General features: G+C 39.5%; 1 protein-coding gene and 1 long non-coding RNA gene across 2 annotated transcripts; both read left to right on the forward strand.

Moving 5' to 3' along the window:
- The first annotated feature begins 15,850 nt into the window (after window positions 1–15,850).
- Window positions 15,851–16,578, forward strand: LOC133824131 (uncharacterized). Its single transcript, XR_009888486.1, has 3 exons — window positions 15,851–15,950; window positions 16,024–16,106; window positions 16,523–16,578. It is a non-coding gene; the product is annotated as an uncharacterized LOC133824131 (long non-coding RNA).
- Window positions 16,579–16,617: 39 nt separating this feature from the next.
- LOC133824132 (protein EXPORTIN 1B-like) lies at window positions 16,618–17,290 on the forward strand. Its single transcript, XM_062257000.1, has 3 exons — window positions 16,618–16,848; window positions 16,928–17,005; window positions 17,148–17,290. Exons 1-3 carry the CDS (start codon window positions 16,807–16,809, stop codon window positions 17,271–17,273), a joined length of 246 nt encoding a protein of 81 aa, XP_062112984.1. The 5' UTR covers window positions 16,618–16,806; the 3' UTR covers window positions 17,274–17,290.
- The last annotated feature ends 4,475 nt before the right edge of the window (window positions 17,291–21,765 follow it).

The following is a 21,765-nucleotide window of genomic DNA, read 5'->3' on the forward strand; positions in this document are numbered from 1 at the left end:
ATAGGAAATGCTGGTCGGAGAAATGAGGCGAGAGGTGGAGGCAGAAGACCCCCACCAAGGGATAGTAGGCCAGCTAGCCAGAACGCTGGGGGGAAAACCAGGCAGCAAAATGTCTTTGATCGGCTAGGGATTAGCGAGCAGAGGCATAGGGATGACAACTTACGAGACGTACTTAACGACCGCCATGAGAGGCACGATGAGTATGCTCCCCCGGTATCGGTAGCCCCAGCAGTCCCAGAAGATGTTCAGGCTCAGATTGATGCTCTGAACCAGGAGGTACAATAGTTGTTCGGGGGGCGAACGTCCCATATTGAGTACGATAGGAGGAGGGACACTCCCTTTGTACAGAGGATCATTGCGGCTGAAACCCCCAGTAAGTTCAAGATGCCAACATTGCCGAACTTTGATGGGTACGGAGACCCAGTATCTCCCGTTAATAAATTTGAGATACAAATGGATATACAGAAAGTGTCAAAAGATGCCCGTTGCCGGATGTTCCCAGCGACACTGACACCGCCCAGGAGTGGTTCTTCAAGTTCCCTATTGCTAGTATAGTATCTTGGGAAATGTTCATGAAGGAATTTTACGGACAATTCTACGCGGGTCGCGTACACCCCATAGAGACACCAGCTGGTCGAGATATGCCAGAAGGAGGGAGAGGCCTTTAAGGAATATATCCAACGCTTCATGCGAGCAGCAGTTGGAGCCAAGACAGTGGGAGATTAAGGTAAGATGATGGTTCTAACTGCTGGGGTTAGGCACCATTCACCCCTCTGGAGTAGCCTCAGAAAGAATGGGGTAAGAAGTACCCAAGAGTTTTTGGATCAGATTGATTGATATATCAAGCTCGAAGACGCGATTACCAATGAAGGGAAATTGCCAAAAAAAGACATGGGGCCGAAGGAAGAACCCACTAAAGCCGCCAACGGGTCGGAAAAACCCAATGGCAACGGCAAGGGCAACAGGACTGTCAATGGTAGGAACGATGGAAAATGGGTGAACAATGAACCCTCAGCTTCTGAGAGTAAACGCCCCAAAGGCAGTCGATACGAGTCGAGATTCACCAACTACACGGCTCTTGTCGAAAGCCGAGTGGAAGTTTACCAGGCGACCAGCTCAAGCGTGCCTTACAAACGACCCGTAGCTATAAGGAAATATATCACCAAGAGAGATACGATGAAGTTTTTTCATTTTCACAACGCATACGGGCACAACACCAACGAATGTAACCAGTTGAAAGACGAGATTGAGTTCCTGATCAGGCAGGGACATTTAAGAAGATATGTACGAGCCGCAGGAGGATCTCAGAGAGAGGCTCAAGGTGGCAACGAGCAAGCGCCTACACGCCAATGCTCGCCACCCCTACAGCCAGCTCCTGTGGCAGGCACTTTACTCACCATCTATGGAGGCCCACACCGTGCAGGGAATAGTGGGAAGGCAAGGGAACGATACGCTTGAAACCTACGCCATGACCAAGACATCGAGATGATGAGTGTGGAGGATCGAGCACCAAAGAAAGCTCGAACAGAGGAGGAATTATTAACCTACTCTAAAGATGATGCCCAACATGTATGATTCCTGCACTCCGATCCACTAGTCGTGGACGTGCAAATTGCCAACATGATGGTGAAGAGGTTGTTGGTTGACACAGGAAGCTCGGTCAACATCCTATACAAGTCTTCACTGGAGAGAATGAAGTTGCCCGTCAAGGACCTGGAGCCATGCAACCAAACCATCTATGGTTTTTCCAGCGAAAGGGCTCGCCCCAAAAGGGTCGATTAGGCTTCCAGTTACAGCAGACACTGCACCTGCTAATAGTACTTTACTCACTACTTTCATAGTAGTTGATTGTCCTTCAGCATAGAATGCTGTAATTGGGAGACCGATTATGGTCGACCTACGGGCTGTCACTTCAATATGGCACCTTGCCATGAAATTCCCAACAAACGCAGGGATAGGATGCATATTAGGAAATCAGCGAGAAGCAAGGGAGTGCTACAACGCCTCGATCACCAAGGAAAATAAGGGTGTATCGAGAGATGTTCTCGGAAAAGAGTTGCAAATGGCAATTGATGCTCAAACCCAGTTAGGTGATAATGTCACCAAATAGGGCGTTGCCCAAAGTGAGGATAGAGACTTGGATCCTCACTTTGGGGGTTTTTAGGAAGAAATAGGGCCCATCGAGGATTTTGAAGAGGTCCAACTCGATGAAGAAAATCTGATCAGGGTTGTGAAAGTCAGTAAAAACTTAGAGACAACAACAAAACAAGCACTGGTAGAGTTTTTAAGGAGGAACCAGAAAGTGTTTGCCTGGTCGAACAAAAACATGGTCGAGATAGACCCTACAGTCATCAGCCATGTCCTGAACATCGACAAGAGTTTTTCACCAGTGCAGCAGAAAAGAAGGCTGCTCGACAAAGATAGATCAAAGGCCTTAAAAGAAGAAGTCGAAAAGCTGAAGGAGAATGGGTTCATCAGGGTGGCGTTTTATCCATTGTGGGTCTTTAATCCCGTGCTAGTTCCCAAGTCGAATGGAAAATGGCGAACATGCATGGATTTCACAGACCTTAATAAAGCATGCCCCAAAGATTGTTTCCCACTCCTAAGAATCGACCAACTGGTCAATGCCACATCAGGGCATGAGATTCGCTCTTTTATGGATGCATACTCCGGGTATAATCAGATTAGTATGCATCCCCTAGATGAGGATCACACTAGCTTTTGGACTGATACAAAGCTTTATTATTACAAAGTAATGCCCTTTGGTTTGAAAAATTCTGGTGCGACTTACCAGCGATAAGTCAACCACATGTTTAAGGAGCTGATCGGCACAAACATGGAGGTCTATGTCGACGACATGCTGGTCAAGTTGAAGAAGGCAGAAGGGCATATAAAGGATTTGCAGGAGTGCTTCAACGTCTTGAACATATATTAGATGAAGCTAAATCCCCTAAAATGCTCCTTTGAAGTAGGATCAGGGAAGTTCTTGGGCTTTATAGTTAACTCGAGAGGAATTGAAGCCAATCTCGAGAAGATCAAAGCACTGATTGATATGAAATCGCCAGCAAAGATTAAGGATGTTCAAAGTTTAATCGGAAGGATTGCTGCTCTCAGTAGATTTATTTCGAAGTCAACAGATAAGTGCGTTCCATTTTTTAAACTACTTAGAGGCCACAAAAAATTTGAGTGGACAGAGGAGTGCGAGCAGGCTTTTCAGGCATTGAAAACTCATATGGTGCAGCCACCAGTCCTATGGAAATTGGTTGATAAGGAAAATTTGTTCATCTACCTAGCGATCACGGAATATACTACTAGTGTTGTTTTAGTAAGGGAGGAAGAAGGCATGCAGAAGGCTGTTTATTATGTAAGCAAGAGACTAATTGGAGTGGAGCTGCAATATCCACCAATTAAGAAGCTAGCCTACTGCTTAATTTTGGCCTCAAGGAAGCTGCGGCCTTACTTTCAAGCTCACCCAATCACGATTTTGACTGACCAGCCTTTACGGCAAGTTCTGCAAAAACCAGAGGCTGCCAGTAGATTGTTAAAGTGGGCAGTCGAACTTGGGTAGTTCGATATCTCTTACTTGTCGCGAGCAGCGATAAAAGGGCAAGCCTTGGTTGACTTCATTGCAGAGTTCACTGAACTTACAGATAGCGAGAAGACCGAAGAGCCTGAGTCTCAAAACCAAGCTCCCTCGTGGAAATAATTTACAGATGGTTTTTCTAACGAGTGCCACGTAGAAGAAGGAGTGATATTGATAACGCCTGAAGGGCATCGATTTCATTGCGCAATTAGCTTTAACTTCACTGCTTCTAACAATGAAGCTGAGTATGAAGCATTGCTTCCTGGGTTACGATTAGCCAGGGACATTAATATAAAGGTGCTCGACATCTACAGTGATTCTCAGCTGGTGGTGAATCAAGTCATGGGAGAGTACCAAGCATGATGTTTAAAGATGGTTGCCTATCTAAACAAAGCAAAATATTTATTGGCTCAGTTCGACAAGTATACCCTCCAGCAAGTACCTCGCGACCAGAATTCCAATGCTGATGCTTTGGCCAAGTTAGCAAGCGCGAAGAATGTTGATACTTTGAATATAGTACCAGTTGAGCGGCTGTCTGTGCCAAGCATCTGAACAGAGGAGACCACTATGGTGATCCAAATGGAAAACATGGATGGCACCATATATAGAGTATCTGACGCAAGACGTATTACCAACAGACAGAAACAAAGCCAGGAACCTTCAGCGGCAGGCTGCCAGGTATATCCTGGTCGATGGAATCTTGTACCAAAGAGGATACTCAATGCCACTCCTCAGATGTGTTTTGAAAGAGAAAGCCAAGGAATTGATGAAATAGGTACACGAAGGCTTTTGCGGGGACCACGCTGGGGGGCAAAGCTTGTAAAAAAAGATCCTAAGGCAAGGGTATTTTTGGCCAACAATGAATGAAGACTCGATGGAATTCGTACGGAGGTGTGACAAGTCCTAGAGATTCTCTAAAATCCCACGAGCAGCCCCTAATGAGCAAAAACAGATACAAAGTCCATGGCCATTTGTAGTTTGGGGTATAGATTTAATCGGATCTTTGCCTACAGGAAAGGGCGGTGTCAAGTATGATGTGGTTGCCGTCGATTACTTCACTAAATAGGCCGAAGCTGAACCACTGCAACCATAACGACCAAAAAGGTGCTGGATTTCATGATAAAAAAATCGTTTGTTGCTATGGATTGCCAAGGAAAAGCGTCTCGGATAACATCACACAGTTTGATAGAGATTTATTCACGGACTTTTGCGAACGACATGGGATTATCAAGAGCTTTTCTTCAGTCGCTCATCCCCAAGCAAATGGAAAAGTCGAAGCAGTCAACAAAACGCTAAAAGATACTTTGAAGAAAAGACTGGAAGAAGCTAAGGGGGCATGACCAGACAAATTTCCTGAAGTCCTTTGGTCATATAGAACTTCCCACCGAACATCAACAGGCCATACTCCATTCTCTTTGGCTTGTGGATATGAGGCTATATTGCCTGTTGAGTTAGATCCGACTTCGCATCACAGAATAACATACGATCAAGGCTCTAACAACCAGCTATTGATGGAATCCTTGGACCTGATCGATGAGAAATGTGAGCAAGCCCAACTTTGACTAGCTGCTTACCAGCAAAAAGTCATCCGGTATTTCAATTCTAAAGTGCGAGAAAGGAAATTCACTGTCGGAGATCTAGTACTTCGAAGAGTTTTCCTAAACACCCGTGACCAGGCTACTAGAGTACTCGGACCTAATTGGGAAGGGCCTTACCAGATTGAAGAAGTCCTCCATCCAAGCACCTTCAAACTTGCTCGCTTATACGGAGATCTCATTCCTCGCTATTGGAATGGAGAACACCTGCGCAAGTGCTATCAATAAACAATTCTTCTCAAAGAATTGGCTTGTATTAATTTTACTTTTTGCAATTTATGAAAAAGGGTTGGTCATTTTATATGATTGATCGTTTATAAGTGTAAGATCTTATTGATCACTCGTACATACACGTTTTATCCATTTATTACGAGAAATATAAGGGACTGTGCGCAGCCCGCCATTCTTGCCAATTATTGTATTTATTATAAGTATTTGCTCATTACGTGTGTTGGTTTGCTATATTATCATGTTAATTCTTTTGCTCCGAGCAGTAATGTTCGAATAGGTTTTGGTCAAGGAAAGTGACCAAGGACCTAGAGCTCCTCTATAATGCCCCAAATTTCCTAATAAGGTTTAGAACCTTGATTAGGAGGCTGGGAGGGCCATAATTGATTTATTATGGGTATTTAATGATTATATGCATGTTTACGTGAATTATATTATTATATGATGGTGGATGCATGCATATGGGTTCACATTTTAATTATGAGGGCATTTTGGTAATTTGGCCGCTGTGGGCGTAATTGTGTATTTTGGGTGCATGGTTGTGATTAATTAATATAGCCACATTATAAGGTGGATTGGTTCGAGCTATTCGACATGAGACGGTCATGAGATGTAAGTGTTCGGTCTAGTCATAACGGGTTTAAGTTCGGGGCTCGGGGTGAGTCTCTGGGTCATTTTGATGACTAGAAAATTACCGGGAATAAAAGGGTAATGGGATATGATTTATTGGTATTTGAGAATATTGAGAATAGCGGGAATTGGAGAGCGTTAATTATAATTAACGAGATAGGCGAGAAAGGACGGTTTTACCCTCGGAAGCCTTTAGAGGGATTTATTTGGCTTAGGGGCATTATGGTCTTTTGACGTTAGGGATTTATATCAGCCTTTAGGAGTGTTTAGAAGGCTGTGGAAAACAGAACAAGGCAGAGCCTCATCCTCATCTTCTCCTTTCTCTCCCGTACAAGTTTTTCCTTCATACTTTCCTTTGAATTTTGAGAGCCCAAATTGAAGAAGCAAGTTAGGGAGACAAGGCTTGGGGATTATAGTTTGAGTTCAGTCGTTGGGAAGGATTCAATCAAGCTTGAGGTAAGTTCCAGCCATGAACTTTATGGTGTGCTCTGTTTTGAGCTTTAGTTTTCAGCTTGTGAATTTCTTGTAGAAAGTTTGGATTAATAGAAGTTTGGTTGATGTTTACTTTGAGTTTTGATGAGGGTGAGTTGTAGATGGTGTTTGGTGGTTAAATTGGGTGTTAGGTTGAGGTTTGGGACAGGTTTGAAGGGCTGGTTCCAAGGGAAAACACAGGGGAGGTTTGCTGGTGCGTGCTGAGATTTTGGCTGAACAGGGTAATGAGCTGCGGCATGGCTGTGGTGCGCCACGACTCATGGCTTCTGGCAGAGAGGGTTGCCTCTGTTTGAGGGGCGCGCCGTGGCACAGCTAGGGTGGGCCGCAACCCTTAGTGACTTTTTGGCCAGAATGGTGTTTTTGGCTTGGGGATTCAAGCCTAAGGCCTCGGGGTTGAACCTAGTACCCGGTTAAGTGGGGATTGATGTCCCGGAGGCTAGATATTGGTTTGGGAACTTATGTTGATAATTTTTATTTATGGTATCTTATATTTGGTTATGACTAGGTGACTGCTAAAGGACTAAAAGTTGATCGTTCTCAAGGGTCGTTCTTTAAATCATTCTAGCTCGAATCTGAGGTAAGAAAACTGCACCCTGTGTATATGTGACATGCATGGTTATTCTTGATGTATGTTGGTTGATTATTAAACGTGACATGCATGGCTGCTATTGATGCATGTTGGATTGTTAAATATGATGCATGTGATGCACGAGAAACATGTGATTACTTGTGCCTCTGGGTTTGTGCATGGTCCTAATTGTATTAATACTTGTTAAGTAAGCATGCAGAATACCTTGTTTATAGATATTGGATATGTGACATATGTTTGGTGGCATGACTTACCTGTGTATGGCGCTGACTTATTAGTCAGAATCGCCAATGGTGTCAGATCCGTCTGTGAAGCTGTGACTTATTAGTTAAGTTCACAACGGGCTGAGCATTAGTCGTGTTTCACTGACCCAAGAGTCAGAAATGGCAGAGCGTTTTGAACGCTGGGCCAAAAGAAGATTAGATCTAATCGAGGTCGGCATTGAATGACTCATATGGGGTATTAATGCGGGACCGACTGGAAGGTCAATGAAAACTATAAGCGCTTGCCTGGTCTAAGACCAGATCGGTGACTGTTTGTCACATGGCTAGGGGACGCTATCTATAGTTACGGCTCTAGAGTCGGGAGGAAGGTTATGTTGGTGATCAATCACCATGCACCTGTCCTGATCGAACTTATGAAAGGACAACCTACCAGTTAAGCCCTGGTGACCCTATCATCACATGGCTAAAGGGTGCTGACCCCACATTTGTGACTCTTGTGTTAGTCACCTACTTGCTTAAACTGTTGGTCCTGAATAATCAATACAATTACTGTTGATATTATATCATGTTATATTGTGTTTTCTTGCTGGGCTTCGGCTCACGGGTGTTATGTGGTGCAGGTAAAGGCAAAAGGAAGTTGGACCATCCTTGAGTTGGAGAGCTTAGATGATGACGTGTACATATGCAGCTGCTCGTCCGCCACGGCCGAGGTTTTAAAAGGAACTAGGGTTAAACCCTGTTTTGCCGCTTAGATCGGCGTATTGTAAATAGTTTTCTGTAATAGACTTTGAAATTATATTTTTTTGGGATCCCAATGTATATATTAAACGTTCTAGTGAAACGTTACATCTTAACCAAAATTTTAATCCCTAAACCGCTAATCACACTTAGTTACACGATTTTGGCCAAATGACTCAATTAGCGAGTTTAGCACTGTTTACAAGGCACACCGTAATGGTCCCTGGAGTTGGGGCGTTACATCCTCGATCACTTGGGGGGCATATAAGGTATCTAGTAAGCAAAGCATATCGAGAGGTATGTAAACACATGAGGAAAATAAGTGAAAGCATTCTACAGTACTTAGAGTATTTTTCAAAATTTTGTTATTTTGTTAAATCAAACAAAGTACTATGTTAAGTTTGGTCATGCGAACATATGTTATAATAAAATGTAAGTATTATAATATCAAAAGGAATTCTGTTACAGCGCGAGCAATGATTGCTCAGATGTAATTGTTCAATAAAAAGAGAAAAGCTGCTCGTGCAGCAATAAAAGTTAAAGCATAAATTGTTTTTACATCATGGCCCATAGGCCATGTAATTCAAAGGTAAAATAAAAGATAGCTATGAAGTAGTCGGGGGGTCTTGTGGCGATTGATGCTGCTGCTGGTCAACTGCTTCCCAGCTTCTTCTCGGGCGCCTTCGATGCCGGTTGCTAGAGAAATTTCTAGAGACCTTGGAATTGTCTCTTCCTCCAGGCGAGCAACGCACCTAGCCAGCTCTGCCTCCCTGATATGGTCTGGGAGATAGGAAAATTTGGCAGTGGGATTGTTCTTCCAGAACAAATAGAAGCACTCGAACGATGCCCCCTCATAGTCTTCAAGGTTGTAGGCATTCTATTCCTCTAAAGCAGCAACCTCTTGGCAACTTATTGCTAGCTCATCTTGAAGCTTGTGGGCTTCCCGATAATTCATGAGCAAGGCCTCCTTGTACTGCTCCTTGGATGCAGTGATCTTATTGATACTTGCATCCTTCCTCTTCAAGAGAAGCAATTGTGGCCTCGGTCACTTGTAGCGCCTCGAGATGCTTCACCTCATCTTTTTTAAGAGCCTCGGTATGCTTTGCCTCGGCCTCTTTGAGGGCCTCAGAATGTTTCGCCTCGACTGCCTTCAGCTGCTCAGCATAAGTAGCCTCAGATGCCTTGAGTTGCTCAGTGTATCGAGCCTCAACAGCACTGAGCTGGTTGTTGAGTTTCTTCTCAAACTGAGCATTTTGCATCCTTGAAAATCACCAGCCAGAGGTCAGGGTAAGCACCCCCTGCGATCAGAAAAAGATAAGATTGTAATAGGATCAAGTTAAAAAGAAAATTCATAAAGTACAAAGCAGAAAGAAACTTACATCAAGCACTTCGTTCAGTGCACGGCTGAGGACCTAGTCGACCCCCACTTAGCCGGTCTCTTGGATTGCCTCCTAGCTGCGTCAGTGCTTTGTTATTTTCGATAGCCTATCTTTGGCTGAGCTGAGCACCACGCCCGTAAGGTCGTCTCCTGAGGCTTCTTCTCGGCGACCAGTCGACTGTTGGACGGTGGATGTTGGAGGCATAGGGTCGACTGGAGCCGGAGGAGGAGTCTGTCTGACTGGAGACGAAGGATCTGGGTTTGTCGGAGTTGGAGGAGTCACCTCCCTTGTAATGACCCAACTACTCTAGACTTTGGACCATTAACGACAACTATGCATAGACACTAATTTTTAATAAAACTTACAAGTGAAATAATCATTACTTCATTAAAAACTTGTAAAACAAATGTTAAACTACATAAAATTTAAAGTAGGATATGGGATCCCATTGTTTTTTAAAAGAAAAACATAACATAATTTTAAATAACATGGATTACATAATAAAGTGCGGAAAAATACATATAAAATTTAAAGAGACTTCATCCTCAGATCTAACGCTCGGTCCATCGATTCCATCCCGCCTCAATACACATCCCCAAGCTTCCATGAATCTTTCCGCCACCAAAGCTATTTTCCTGCACATATAAACATAAAGGAGATAGCCTAATGCCCAACAAGGAAAATCTAACACATAAATTATATACTTAAAATTCATATCAACATATACTAAAAACATAACATAACATATGTCACATATACTATAATGGCCATTATTACTCGGGGTCCTATAAACTAAACAAGTCATATGCCCATTAGATTTGTGGAGCTTGCTCGCTAAGCAAGTCATATGCCCATAAATTTATTGGGGCTTGTTAGTTGTACAGGTCATATGCCCAAGTCTACAAACATACATATCACACAAATCATAAGTTAACATAACACATAAATCATAAGATAACATATGGCATAACACATAATATCCTATCCTATTTTCCTTACCAAAAGTACCGGGATATGAGAACAGGTTTGGGACTTTGGAACACTCCTAAAAACCATAAATGAAAGGGTGAGTATACTGAAGAAAGAGGAATGAAAAGAATGGACGAACTATACCATCAAGAACATACTTACCAAAAACCTTATGTTCAAGATCTTAGATTTCCTATCCAAGAATAAAGAATAAAGTTAGGATGCTGAGTAGAAAACTATAAGAACTTAAGGAAAACAATACCAAAATGAACTAGAGTTTGGAATACCTTGAATGCTTCTATGACCGATTTAAACCTTGAACCGAAATGTGCTATAAACCTTACTTCCCAAGTGTTTGGTAAGCTTATAATGATTAAGCTTATAATCCCCAACCCAAGTGTTTACACTCTCAAAAATAACCTAGCAGCTTGCAGCCTCTGAACTTAGCTTGATGAATGAATAAATGGCTGGGTACTAGGTCGTATTTATAGAGTTCAAGAATGAAAAGATCTTCATTTAACTTGAATAAAATAATGGCTTTTTAAGTGAAAAAAATATTTGAATTATCGTTCAGCAGAGGCTGAAGACTCGGTCAGAAAGATGCTGGACTTATCAAGAGGTTAAAAATTAAAATGAGAACGTTTTCAAAAAAATTCAAAAATATACTAAGGGAGTCGATATATCGCCTGGGCCAGCATGCCCAAGGCTCGTCGAGGTGTTCGTGCGAAGTTACGTGTTTTTCGTATCCCCGTACTGCGATATATCACCCCCTATAGTTGCGATATATTGGCACATGCTGAATATTTAAACACGAAATTGCACAATTTCAGCTTAATTTGAATTGAGTAAACAGCCTTGACTAAGTCCTCTAACGTTTTCAAAGCTGCTGACAGACCTTAGGATATTAAAAATTACTCTTAATAAACTTATTCCTCAAAAATACTTAATTATCATTAAACATACACATGACAAGTGTTACTTTCTTATTGGGTCAATCTAAACCTTATAATATAATAAATATCATCATCAATATCAGTCATATTAATCAAACCTTAGGTTAAAATTAATATTCTTAAACTATTGGTTAAACTTAGAAAATCTACAAGTGTTACTACGAGTGTCCAATTGAATCCCGGTCTGAACCAAAATCAACAGTCATAAAAATACTATAATTATTACTATTGCTACTACTATCTAACTAGCTAAGTAAAGTTCTTGGACTCTACATCCCTGGTTGGAGCTGGTGGAGGAGTTGTTTCCTTTGTTGGAGTAGACGCAGAGGGGTCGTCTATTCGAGGCTTCTTTGCGGGTTGATTGCTGCAGCCCTCCCTTGATTGGCGCCTGTGAGACTTTTTCTTGCTTGCTGACTTGGTGTACAAGTCGAACGCAAGTTCAGTAGGCATGTCTGCAAAAAAGAAACGAGCAAACACTCAGGAAATATAATAAAAGAAACTTGCTAAGTTTAAGAAGCAAGGACGGAGAAATTGAAAGTATAATACCCGAGCTATCATTACTGGTTGCTACATTATTTACTTTACTAGTGCTACACTCACTCTCTGGCCTGAAGAAGTTTGAATTTAAAGCAGGAGGATATTTAAATTTGTCATCCCCGTCGAAGAGGTGGCAGGGAATAGGCTAGCTATCTAAAAGCATAAAATCAGTACCGTTCTCGTCCGACGACTCAAGAATAGGCTCTGTGGCTTTCTTCTTTCCCTTCCCTGGAGGGGCCAGTGCAGCAGCAGGTCGGGGGGCACCAGTTGGCTCGTTGATGGTCACCCCAATTGCCCTCCTCGAAGGAGGTTGTGACACATCTGACTATTGTTCAGGGACTTCAGTGACGGTAGCACTCCCAACAGTGGATTCCCTCACATCCTGGTGAGAAGCCATATGGCCGACTAGTCTCAGATTGGCCTCTGTGACCAGTTGTTTGACACTTTTCTCTATGTCGGTCATGCTGGCCAGGAGGGCTGATCCGATCACCATGTCCGAAGTAGGGTCTGGTCACAACCATGGGCCTGAAACACACTAAATTTCTAAGGGAAATGCAGCAAAAAATTAAAGAAAAATAAACGACCAGTGGTACAAAGACTTTACCTCCTTGTGTGAAGGCCAAGTTGTTTGTGACCATGTCCATTGTCAGAAAGTACTCCAGATGGTACTTCCCCACGTTCGAGATAAAAGTAGTATCAGTCAGGAAAGTGTGACATGTTTCTTGGTGACAGAAGTGGAAGAACCCCGTGTTTTCCTGATTGGGGTTGGATTTTAGGTCGAACAAGTAGTTGACCTCATGTGGCGTGGGGACGGGCCATTTCTTATGGCTATAGAGGATATAGAGTGCAGAAAGCATTCTATATTCGTTGGGAGTTATTTGAAAAGGAGCAACCTCGAAATAATTGGCCAATCCCTGGAAGAAAGGAAGAAGAGGCAGGATTGCTCCTGCCTCGATGTGATATCTCGACCAGGTGCTAAAAGCGCCTCTAGGCAAGTTTGCCCGTTGGTCTTTGGTGGGTTGGACTAGGGTCACCCCAGGAAGTCCATATTTTTTAATATAATTGGCAATCATCCTAATCGTAACTCAGCTAGGAGGGGCGACGTACCATTCAACATCTGGTTGAATGGAATTTCGAAGTTGAGCGTGAGTTTGAATGCTAGGGGCGGGGATATTTCTTTCTCGACCGCTGGTTGAGGGAAAATCTGCTTGGGGGCAGCCTGGCACTACAAGAATTTTAGCCTAATATAACACCTAAAAATGACAATTTTTAAAAAACGCTATGCTTAAATAGAAAAATAGGTGCGCTCGGTACAGTAAAATTTTACAGCCCGCCACTAGCTTTTCCGTCTCCCCCTCTAATATTCTATTAGCCCTAAAGTATCTCTCTCTCTCTCTCTTGTATCTTCTTCTTCGCAAATCAACCCTAACTGTGTTCCCCTCTGTCTCTTTTTCTCTCCCTCTAAAAATAGCCACACACACTCCAATCTCTTGCCTTCTCTCAATCTCTCGTTCATCCCACTCACAGTGACTATTTCTTTCGCTCTCTCTGGTTTGGAACCATCGTTCACCGACCTCTCTCTCTCATTCTCTTTCAGATGTGGGTGCTAAGGATCGATGATGAAGGGTCCCAAGAAAGGGCTTTGGGACGATGATGAAAAGACGTAATAAGGGGCGAAGCAGATGCTCCCCAAAGTGCTTTGACCCTTTCTTCTCCCTTGCGCGAACCAGAGGCCTTTCCTCCATGGGCGATGGGCAACCGAGTCTGTCCATTATGTGAAGTAAGGTAACTTTAACCCATTTTTTTAATTTATGATATATGAAGTATGATTTATATGTAAACTAAGGTAACTGAGCCTGTCAATTTTGATTTTTCTTTGGTGTTGATTTATGGATTTGAAAGTTTAACGGCGCCATTCACAAGGGTATGCCCCACAAGTTCTACCATGGCCGAACTGGGCGTGTCTGGAACATCACCAAGCGCGCTATTGGCATGGAGGTTAACAAGCAGGTTGGGAACCGCATCATTAAGAAGATGATTCATGTTCGTGTGGAGCATGTCCAGCCCTCTAGATGCACTGAGGAGTTCATAAACAGAAAGTTAAGGAACGATAAGCTCAAGGCCGAGGCCAAGTTGAAGGGTGAGGCCATCAGCACCAAGAGGCAGCCAGAGGGTCCCAAGCCAGGTTTAATGGTCGAAGGAGCTCAGTTGGAAACTATCACTCCCATTCCTTATGATGTTGTCAACGATCTCAAGGGTGGTTATTAGATCTTTTTATGTATTATTTTTTCTTCTCAATGTTCTGTTCTGTTTTGTTCTTGTCTGGTTTTGATTTTGTTTTCAAGACTACCAATGGAAACGTTTCCTTAATTAGTTCAAGTACTCGAAGCCGTTGTTAGTTTTCATATTTTGAATACTATTATAAGTACAATTTTGTTTTAAAAATTTTCTGTGCTATTTTTGTTGTGTACAGAAATATTCCAAGAGTCCAAGATTTTCGGTTTATGAAAGACAAAAAGCAAGAGGCATTCTCATGACACCAGGTCTTCAAGGCAGCTCACCTCACTAGTCATGGCATCAATTCGGAAGGACACCTCAAAGCTTCACAAAAGCCATATGGCAGCAAGCAGTAGGCACAACACCTTAGTATCTCACGGCATCAGGTCTTCATTTATTAAGATTTTTTTTGAATAAATTTCTGAAGTCAACTCTATATTCGCTCAGGTATATACATGTAATACTGTTTCTGAGATATACTTTTATGAGTTACATCTGTCTATAGAGTTGAGCGAATATAGATATACTGTAATACTGAGCTTAAACCTCCTCCCTGAGCTTCATTGTCTATAGATATACTGTAATACTGGACTCTTGATCAGAATTAGACAAAAAGACAACTATTAGTGATCTTAATGAAAGGCATGGTAAGTTATTTTTTTTTAAGGAATCCTTTTCTTATTTTTAATCACATCTAGATAATTTTTATCTAGGTTTCTATGTAAGAAAAACACTGAGAGACTGATGAGATTTGATTGAAATTGTCAAGTAGATGAAAATTAATTTTCTACTTATTAACTATCATCTAGCTCAAAGATGTTGGCTTTGCATAGCATCAGAATGATTTGTTGCCACCGTAGTTGATTTTAAGACTAGTTTGGCTGTTTCCCAACTATTTTATGAGTTTTATTTGACTAAGATTTTTACTTTGGAATTCAGATTGCATATTTGTAGTATGTGCTAATGATTTTTGTTTTTGTGTGTTTCTGAGTGAAGCAAGAAAACTATTTGATGAAAGTTCTAAGTTAGATGTTATATTTTAGAGTTCTATAATTATGGGTTTTCTAAACATGGAGAAGTTGATAAAGCTATTAGGTTGTTTGATTGGATGCCATCAAGGCATCCCATTTCTTAAATTACTTGATTGGTGGGTATTTTAGCTAGGATGCCATCAAGAAATCCACCACCTATTTGGTAAAGGATCTAAAATTGTATTTTGGATTAGTTTTCTCTGTGATAATACAAACTTTTTAAATTTACTTGAAATTAGTAGTAGTAGTAGTAGTAGTAAACTACTATAATTTTTCTTGCTAGCTAGTTACATCATAGAAAAGCAAATCCCAAATCATGTAAAACATATTAAAATTTGGGTCTAGTTTGATTTTCTGTTTCTTTATACATTTCAAGGCCACGAGATTATTTTATTGCAAGAAGTTCTACAAAATCAAAAAATTAAATACATTTCTTTCTAGTTTTGTGTTCCCTTCCCCACCTGCAACTTTCTCATTTTGATAAATTGGTTTTTTCTACTTTGTTTGGTGAGTTGTATCTCTGTTTGAAGTGAGGGGCTACTTTGTTTGGTGAGTTGTATCTCTGTTTGAAGTTCTATAATCAACCCTAATTTGCTTCCTCTATGTTTAATGTACAGATTTTGAAGCGTGATTGGCCAGCAAGATGGCAAAGCTTTATTCCTGATCTTGTTTCAGCTGCTAAAACTAGTGAAACAATTTGTGAGAATTGCATGGCTATATTGAAGGTTTCTCTCTCTCTCTCTCTCTTAAAGTATTGAGAATTAGTTGGCACTAATTACTTGAATATGTTTTCTTCAGCTTCTAAGTGAAGAGGTGTTTGATTTCTCAAGAGGAGAGATGACTCAAAGTAAGATAAAGGAGCTTAAACAATCATTGAACAGGTAGATAATTTATTTATTTATTTTATTTCATTTTGGGATGCATTTCATGTTTTATATTGTAATGTTTCATGAGTGCTCTTTTTTTTTCCCTTCTGTAGACTTATCATTTGCTTATAATTATATATATTAAGGACAGTTCTTTTAGATATCCTTTGATGAGAAGTCATTATGCACTTTTTAAGTTATTTTTATTCACTATTATACACATATTTTGATACAATGTCTTCCGGGTGAACTGCCACCACAAAGTCAAGTGATCTGATCACTTATCTTGGACTATTGATAGTCACGTACTGCCAGTTCATAGTCATCATATATTTGGCTTTTATTTTCTAATTGGCATGTCACATGTTACCGTAATGATATGTTTATGAATTTTTCCAATCTCTCACACATAATGTGATTGGTTGTTGCAGTGAATTTCAACTCATTCATGAGCTATGCTTATATGTACTATCAGCCTCTCAAAGAACTGAGCTTATACGTGCAACACTCTCCACATTGAACGCATTTCTCTCATGGATTCCCCTGGGATATATATTTGAGTCTCCATTGGTATGTGCTTTGCTTGATAGATGGTTGTTGTATTGCCTTTGAATTTAATACTTAATAACTTCCTTAAAAGAGTAAGTACATTTGAGCAAAATTCTGATTGTGTTTGTTTATGTAACAGCTTGAAACGCTGCTGAATTTTTTCCCCATGCCATCGTATCGGAATTTCACTCTTCAGTGTTTGACAGAGGTGTGTTTGTATGCTGATTTAGTTAAGAGCTGCTTCAAAACTGTGCCTGGTTCTCATAGTTCACTGCACTGGTGTTTAGGTTGCAGCACTTAATTTTGGAGATTTCTACAATGCCCAGTACGTTAAGATGTACACCATATTCATGAAACTGTTACAGGTAGGTCCGAAATGAAATGCTTATTGTAGTACTATCTTTGGTTGGCTTACTCATCACATCATTGTCCAGTTTTTTCTTTTATTTAATTGTATGTCTTGTTCCTGTGTTGCTATTAATATTTTTTTTTCTTCCTTTTGGTCAGACCATGATTCCTCTTAATACAAACATTCCCGTGGCTTATGCAATTGGTTCCAGCGAAGAGCAGGTAAAGTTGTTTTTGGCGCTTCAAAATTTAATGAAGACCATTTTTTATGTGTTCGCTCAATAATTGTTTATTTCTGGCAATGTCTTTCTTTTTTTTTAACTTACCTATTCTGCAGGCTTTTGTTTAGAATTTGGCTTTGTTTTTCACTTCATTTTATAAGGCAAGTTTTTTTCTTTTTTCCCTTTATACTTTCTTGATCTTAGTATTTACCACGTTTTGTTATATTTATATCTCAATGGCCATCCTCTTATGGCTGTAAGTTATGGTTCATTTAGTTGTAGAACAGGCTTAATGTGTCAATAAGGCACTGCTTAAGGGATTTAATAAGATAATATGGAATCACATTGTTTCCTTGTCAAATATCAAAGATTTGAAGTTGCTATTTAAATACATTGCAACATTCACTGCTTAAGGGATTTAATAAGATAATATACAATCACATTGTTTCCTTGTCAAATCTCAAAGATTTGAAGTTGCTGTTTAAATACATTGCAACATTTACATCGTTCTATCCTTGTGCAGTCTCACATTCGTGTGCTGGAAACTCCTGGAGAGAACATAGCTGCTTTGCTCATGGGTGTTGAATATCTTACCAAAATTTCATATGTTGATGACACAAAAGTTTTCAAGGTACCAATATTTTAGTAGTCTAGACTCGAACATACAAGTGAAATTTGTTAAAATTGGAATGAGTTTTAATCATTTTATGACCGGAACAGGTTTGCTTAGACTTTTGGAATTCGTTTGTGTTGGAACTATTTGAGGCACACCACAATTTGGATAATCCTGCTGTAACGACAAACATGATGGGGCTACAGGTATTGTGAATATGTTAACTTTCAGATGATATTATATAGTTTTTGGTGTGATTGTTTTATTTTCATATGGTTGCACTTGCACATATCACCTTTTTCCTCTTGCAGTTTACTGTTTTACTTTTGTATATTGTTTACTTTCAGATGATATTTTATAGTTTTTGGTGTGATTGTTTTATTTTCATATGATATTAATTTCAACTGATTGCTTTTTGACACAGTGGTAATATAATATTTTGTATTGATTGCTTCAATGCTTTTAGCCAGGTCTTAATGAGAAATTAAAATGCATAAAGCTTGGCATTTTTTTAAGGTGCAACCTGTTGGCATAATCCTTTTTGTTGCTATCATGACTACACAAGGCATGATTCTATAGCTTGATTTCTTATAAGTTTTCACCATGTCATTTTAGCTTGTGATGAGTATTTCCATCTGTTATGGTGTATTCAATATTTCATCTGTTTTCTGTTAATTTTGTTTGCTTGTAGGGTCTACTTTTGTTTACAAAAAGTAACTTTTTTTTCTTTGGTTGTCTTTCCAAATATAAATTCCCATTAGGACATTGCATATTATATAAAGGCAGATGCATAGAACTTTTAAAGAGCAGTTACTATGAATTAAGTGTGGTGCGATTATTATTTGGTTGTTATGCTAGTCACTTGTCCCTCCTTAGTGACTCTCATTGTCTATTTTGCCATTTCTGTCCTATTTTTTCTTAAGTTTTCTTAGTTCTGTTTCTACTCTGATGTTGTTTTATTTTGATGTATTTCAGATTTTGATACTCACTTTCAAGGCCTCATAGTTCAGAAAAGGTCTCTTTCTCTCTCTCTCTCTATATATATATATTTATATAACTGCAGTTGTCTCAACTTATTTCTATATTCTATTCCATATTTTTCATTTGTGAAATGTTCTGTTTTAACTAGTGTGAAGTATATGGTTGTTAGGTATGCATTTAACTGGCCTTGATTGTTTTCCTTTACTTATATTCCATTGATCAATTCAAGTTTTGCATTCCTATTCTGTCATCAAAAGCTTTATTCAGCTGTTGTGTATTCATGACAGACTTCTATGATATTTCTATGGTATGTGATATCGCATTGATTGTTAGAGATCTCGCTAGTTTCTATTAATACTTTGTATTTTCTTGATTTATCTCTTAGTGATGATGACGACTCTGAGAATGAGTCGGCACTTGAAATTCAGCCATACTTGATGGAAGAAAAATGTAAGACTGCAATTCCTTTGTTAATAATGCTGTATTGTTTTTTTTGCCTCCTCTCATTGAAGTGCTCATGCTTTTGATATTTTTTTTCCCTGGAATTTTAATGATTTCTCATCTCCTTCTTTTTTATTATTTAAGTCAGATTTGCAGCAATAGGCCTTTTGTGGACTACAACTGGCTTTATTGCAAAGAGGATTACACATGGACCTGTGGAAGAAAGGGAAACAGGTATATGACAAGTGCACAACAAATGGACTCACAACAAAGACAAGTGCACAAAGGATGATGAATTGAAGGATGGAGCAAGTTTCATGCATGGTTTACTTTTGTGTATCTTGTAATTTTTTGTTTTTCATTTTTGAAGTAAAAAATGTTCAAGATTATAAAACTTTATTATGTTATGCTTTCAAACTTAAGTTAGAACTAAGATCTCATGAAATAGACACATTCAGAGTTTGAATTAGTTATTGTTTAATGTAATACTTATGGTTTATTAATCTATTGAGAATTATATTTTTTGATTAATTTTGATTTTTTATTTTATCAAAATACAATAATGAAATTCTTTTAATTAAAAAAAAAACTTATAAGTACCATTATCACAATAAAAAACCTTAATATGTTATGATTTAGAAACATATTATAAGTGTAAAAAATCGTTATGGTTTATATAATATAACAAACTAAAAATGTTATCAAAATAATCAAATGTAACAGTTGAAAAGTGTTATGAAAAAAGTATAAGATTAAACTTTAAATTTATAACCAAAAACTCTATCTAAATGTTATTATTTCAATATTATAGCACCTAAAAATGTGTTATTGAATAGTTTAAGATAACACCGAACATAACATTAAAAAACTGTTATAGAAAAGACTGGACTTTTAATAACAGGGGCTATGTTAGCATTTTCAGAAGTGCTATCAATAGTCCCAGTTAGCAGTTTTTAAGTGTTATGAATACTGTTTTTTCTTGTAGTGTGGTTTGCAGAAGGTTTTTGTGTTTTCTTCTTCTGGGCAGTTGATTTTACTCTACCCATGGCTGAAGGGTTTGAGTGAGGTCTGCTAGGTGGAGTACAAGAAAAAGGGATGTTCGGAATGAGTAAAGACGGCTGTTCTTCGTCCATGAGCAGTTGCGCGAGCAGGTCGTCGTCAATTGGTCTCTCACCTCCCCACGAATCTTGCATCAAAATCTGCGAATAGAAGAGGGGGGATGAGAACTTACTCTAAAAAACTTGTGTTGAATGTGAGAATAACGTTGCTCGTGTATAAATGTTAAGCTTTTATACGGCCAGCAACATTCTAGCAACTAAGTCTTATACGAGCAGTTTGAAAAACAGATTGAAAAGCGGAAGTAAAAAGTTTTTCAGAGAAAAATTTTTCAACTCCGGAAGGGTGGGAAAAACCCAGTTTTTCAGCTAGTTTAAAAATCGAATTTTTACTTCGATTTTACACCCTAAATCTACGGTCTCAACTACCAAACAGGCTCCTAACTCCTATACAATACTATTTCACTTTCCCATCAAGCGTCGATCAACAAGCCCATTACCCCAAAATAGTTTCAGTCCAGAACACATATATGAAATACATAAAAAAATAGTTTTGCATGGCATCTCAAACATCCAGGGGGTTTGTAAGACTTACTTGGATGAAAAGAGGGGTCTGAGGCACAAGCTGTGAGCGTCCGAACGGAGGATCCTCAGGACTGCAATGGAAGCTCCTCAAGTTTTTGGGCTCTAAAATGTCGAGGTTCTTGATGAGAAAATGATGAGTAAAGAGTAAAAAGTAAAAATATGGATTTGAGGTATTATATATAGTGACTGCGACACGATATAAGAGGCAATCATAAATTACTTTTTCTAAGTTTGGGGAAGTGTAATATTCGTCAGATAGGCTTTTGGGAAACCGAAAAGTCCTGATTGAACATTATTGGTTGCTTTTTTTGCAGAGGCATGATGGCTCTGACAGGTTTCATGTGGCACGCGAAAGGTTAGTTTCATAAGTTTACTTTTTGCTGGTTGCAATAAATAAACTTGGGGGGCAAATGTTTACCCGAAAAACGATTGCTGATGACATGGCAAGGATTTTTCACATGTGGTTGACATGTAGTGGAAGTGTTGTTCGACTATCGACTAGAGGCACATCACTTCGTCAGGGCTTAACTATTTGATACGACCAGGCTAGTTGTATAATTTGATTTATTTTCTTCTAAGATTGTAATCCTGTAATAATTCTATTAAATATTTCCTTTTTATTACCTTGATACGCGATTATTAAGGTAAGTTAAGGCCCATTAGCCCATGTAATCCTCCTTGAGCCTATAAATGTGCATGAAATAGCTCAAGGAATGGACTTTTTTCGATCTCTGAATATTTTTCTGAATACTGAGAGAGAGCTATAGTGTGATTATCCATCATTTTATTGTAATTCCCTCAAGGTTTGTGAAACTCAAGAACCCTAGTTCTTTGATCACAGCTTTGAGATTCAATATTAATAATAGCACTAAGTGGACGTA

The sequence above is a fragment of the Humulus lupulus genome, chromosome 3 (assembly GCF_963169125.1).
Source record: "Humulus lupulus chromosome 3, drHumLupu1.1, whole genome shotgun sequence".
Lineage (NCBI taxonomy): Eukaryota > Viridiplantae > Streptophyta > Magnoliopsida > Rosales > Cannabaceae > Humulus > Humulus lupulus.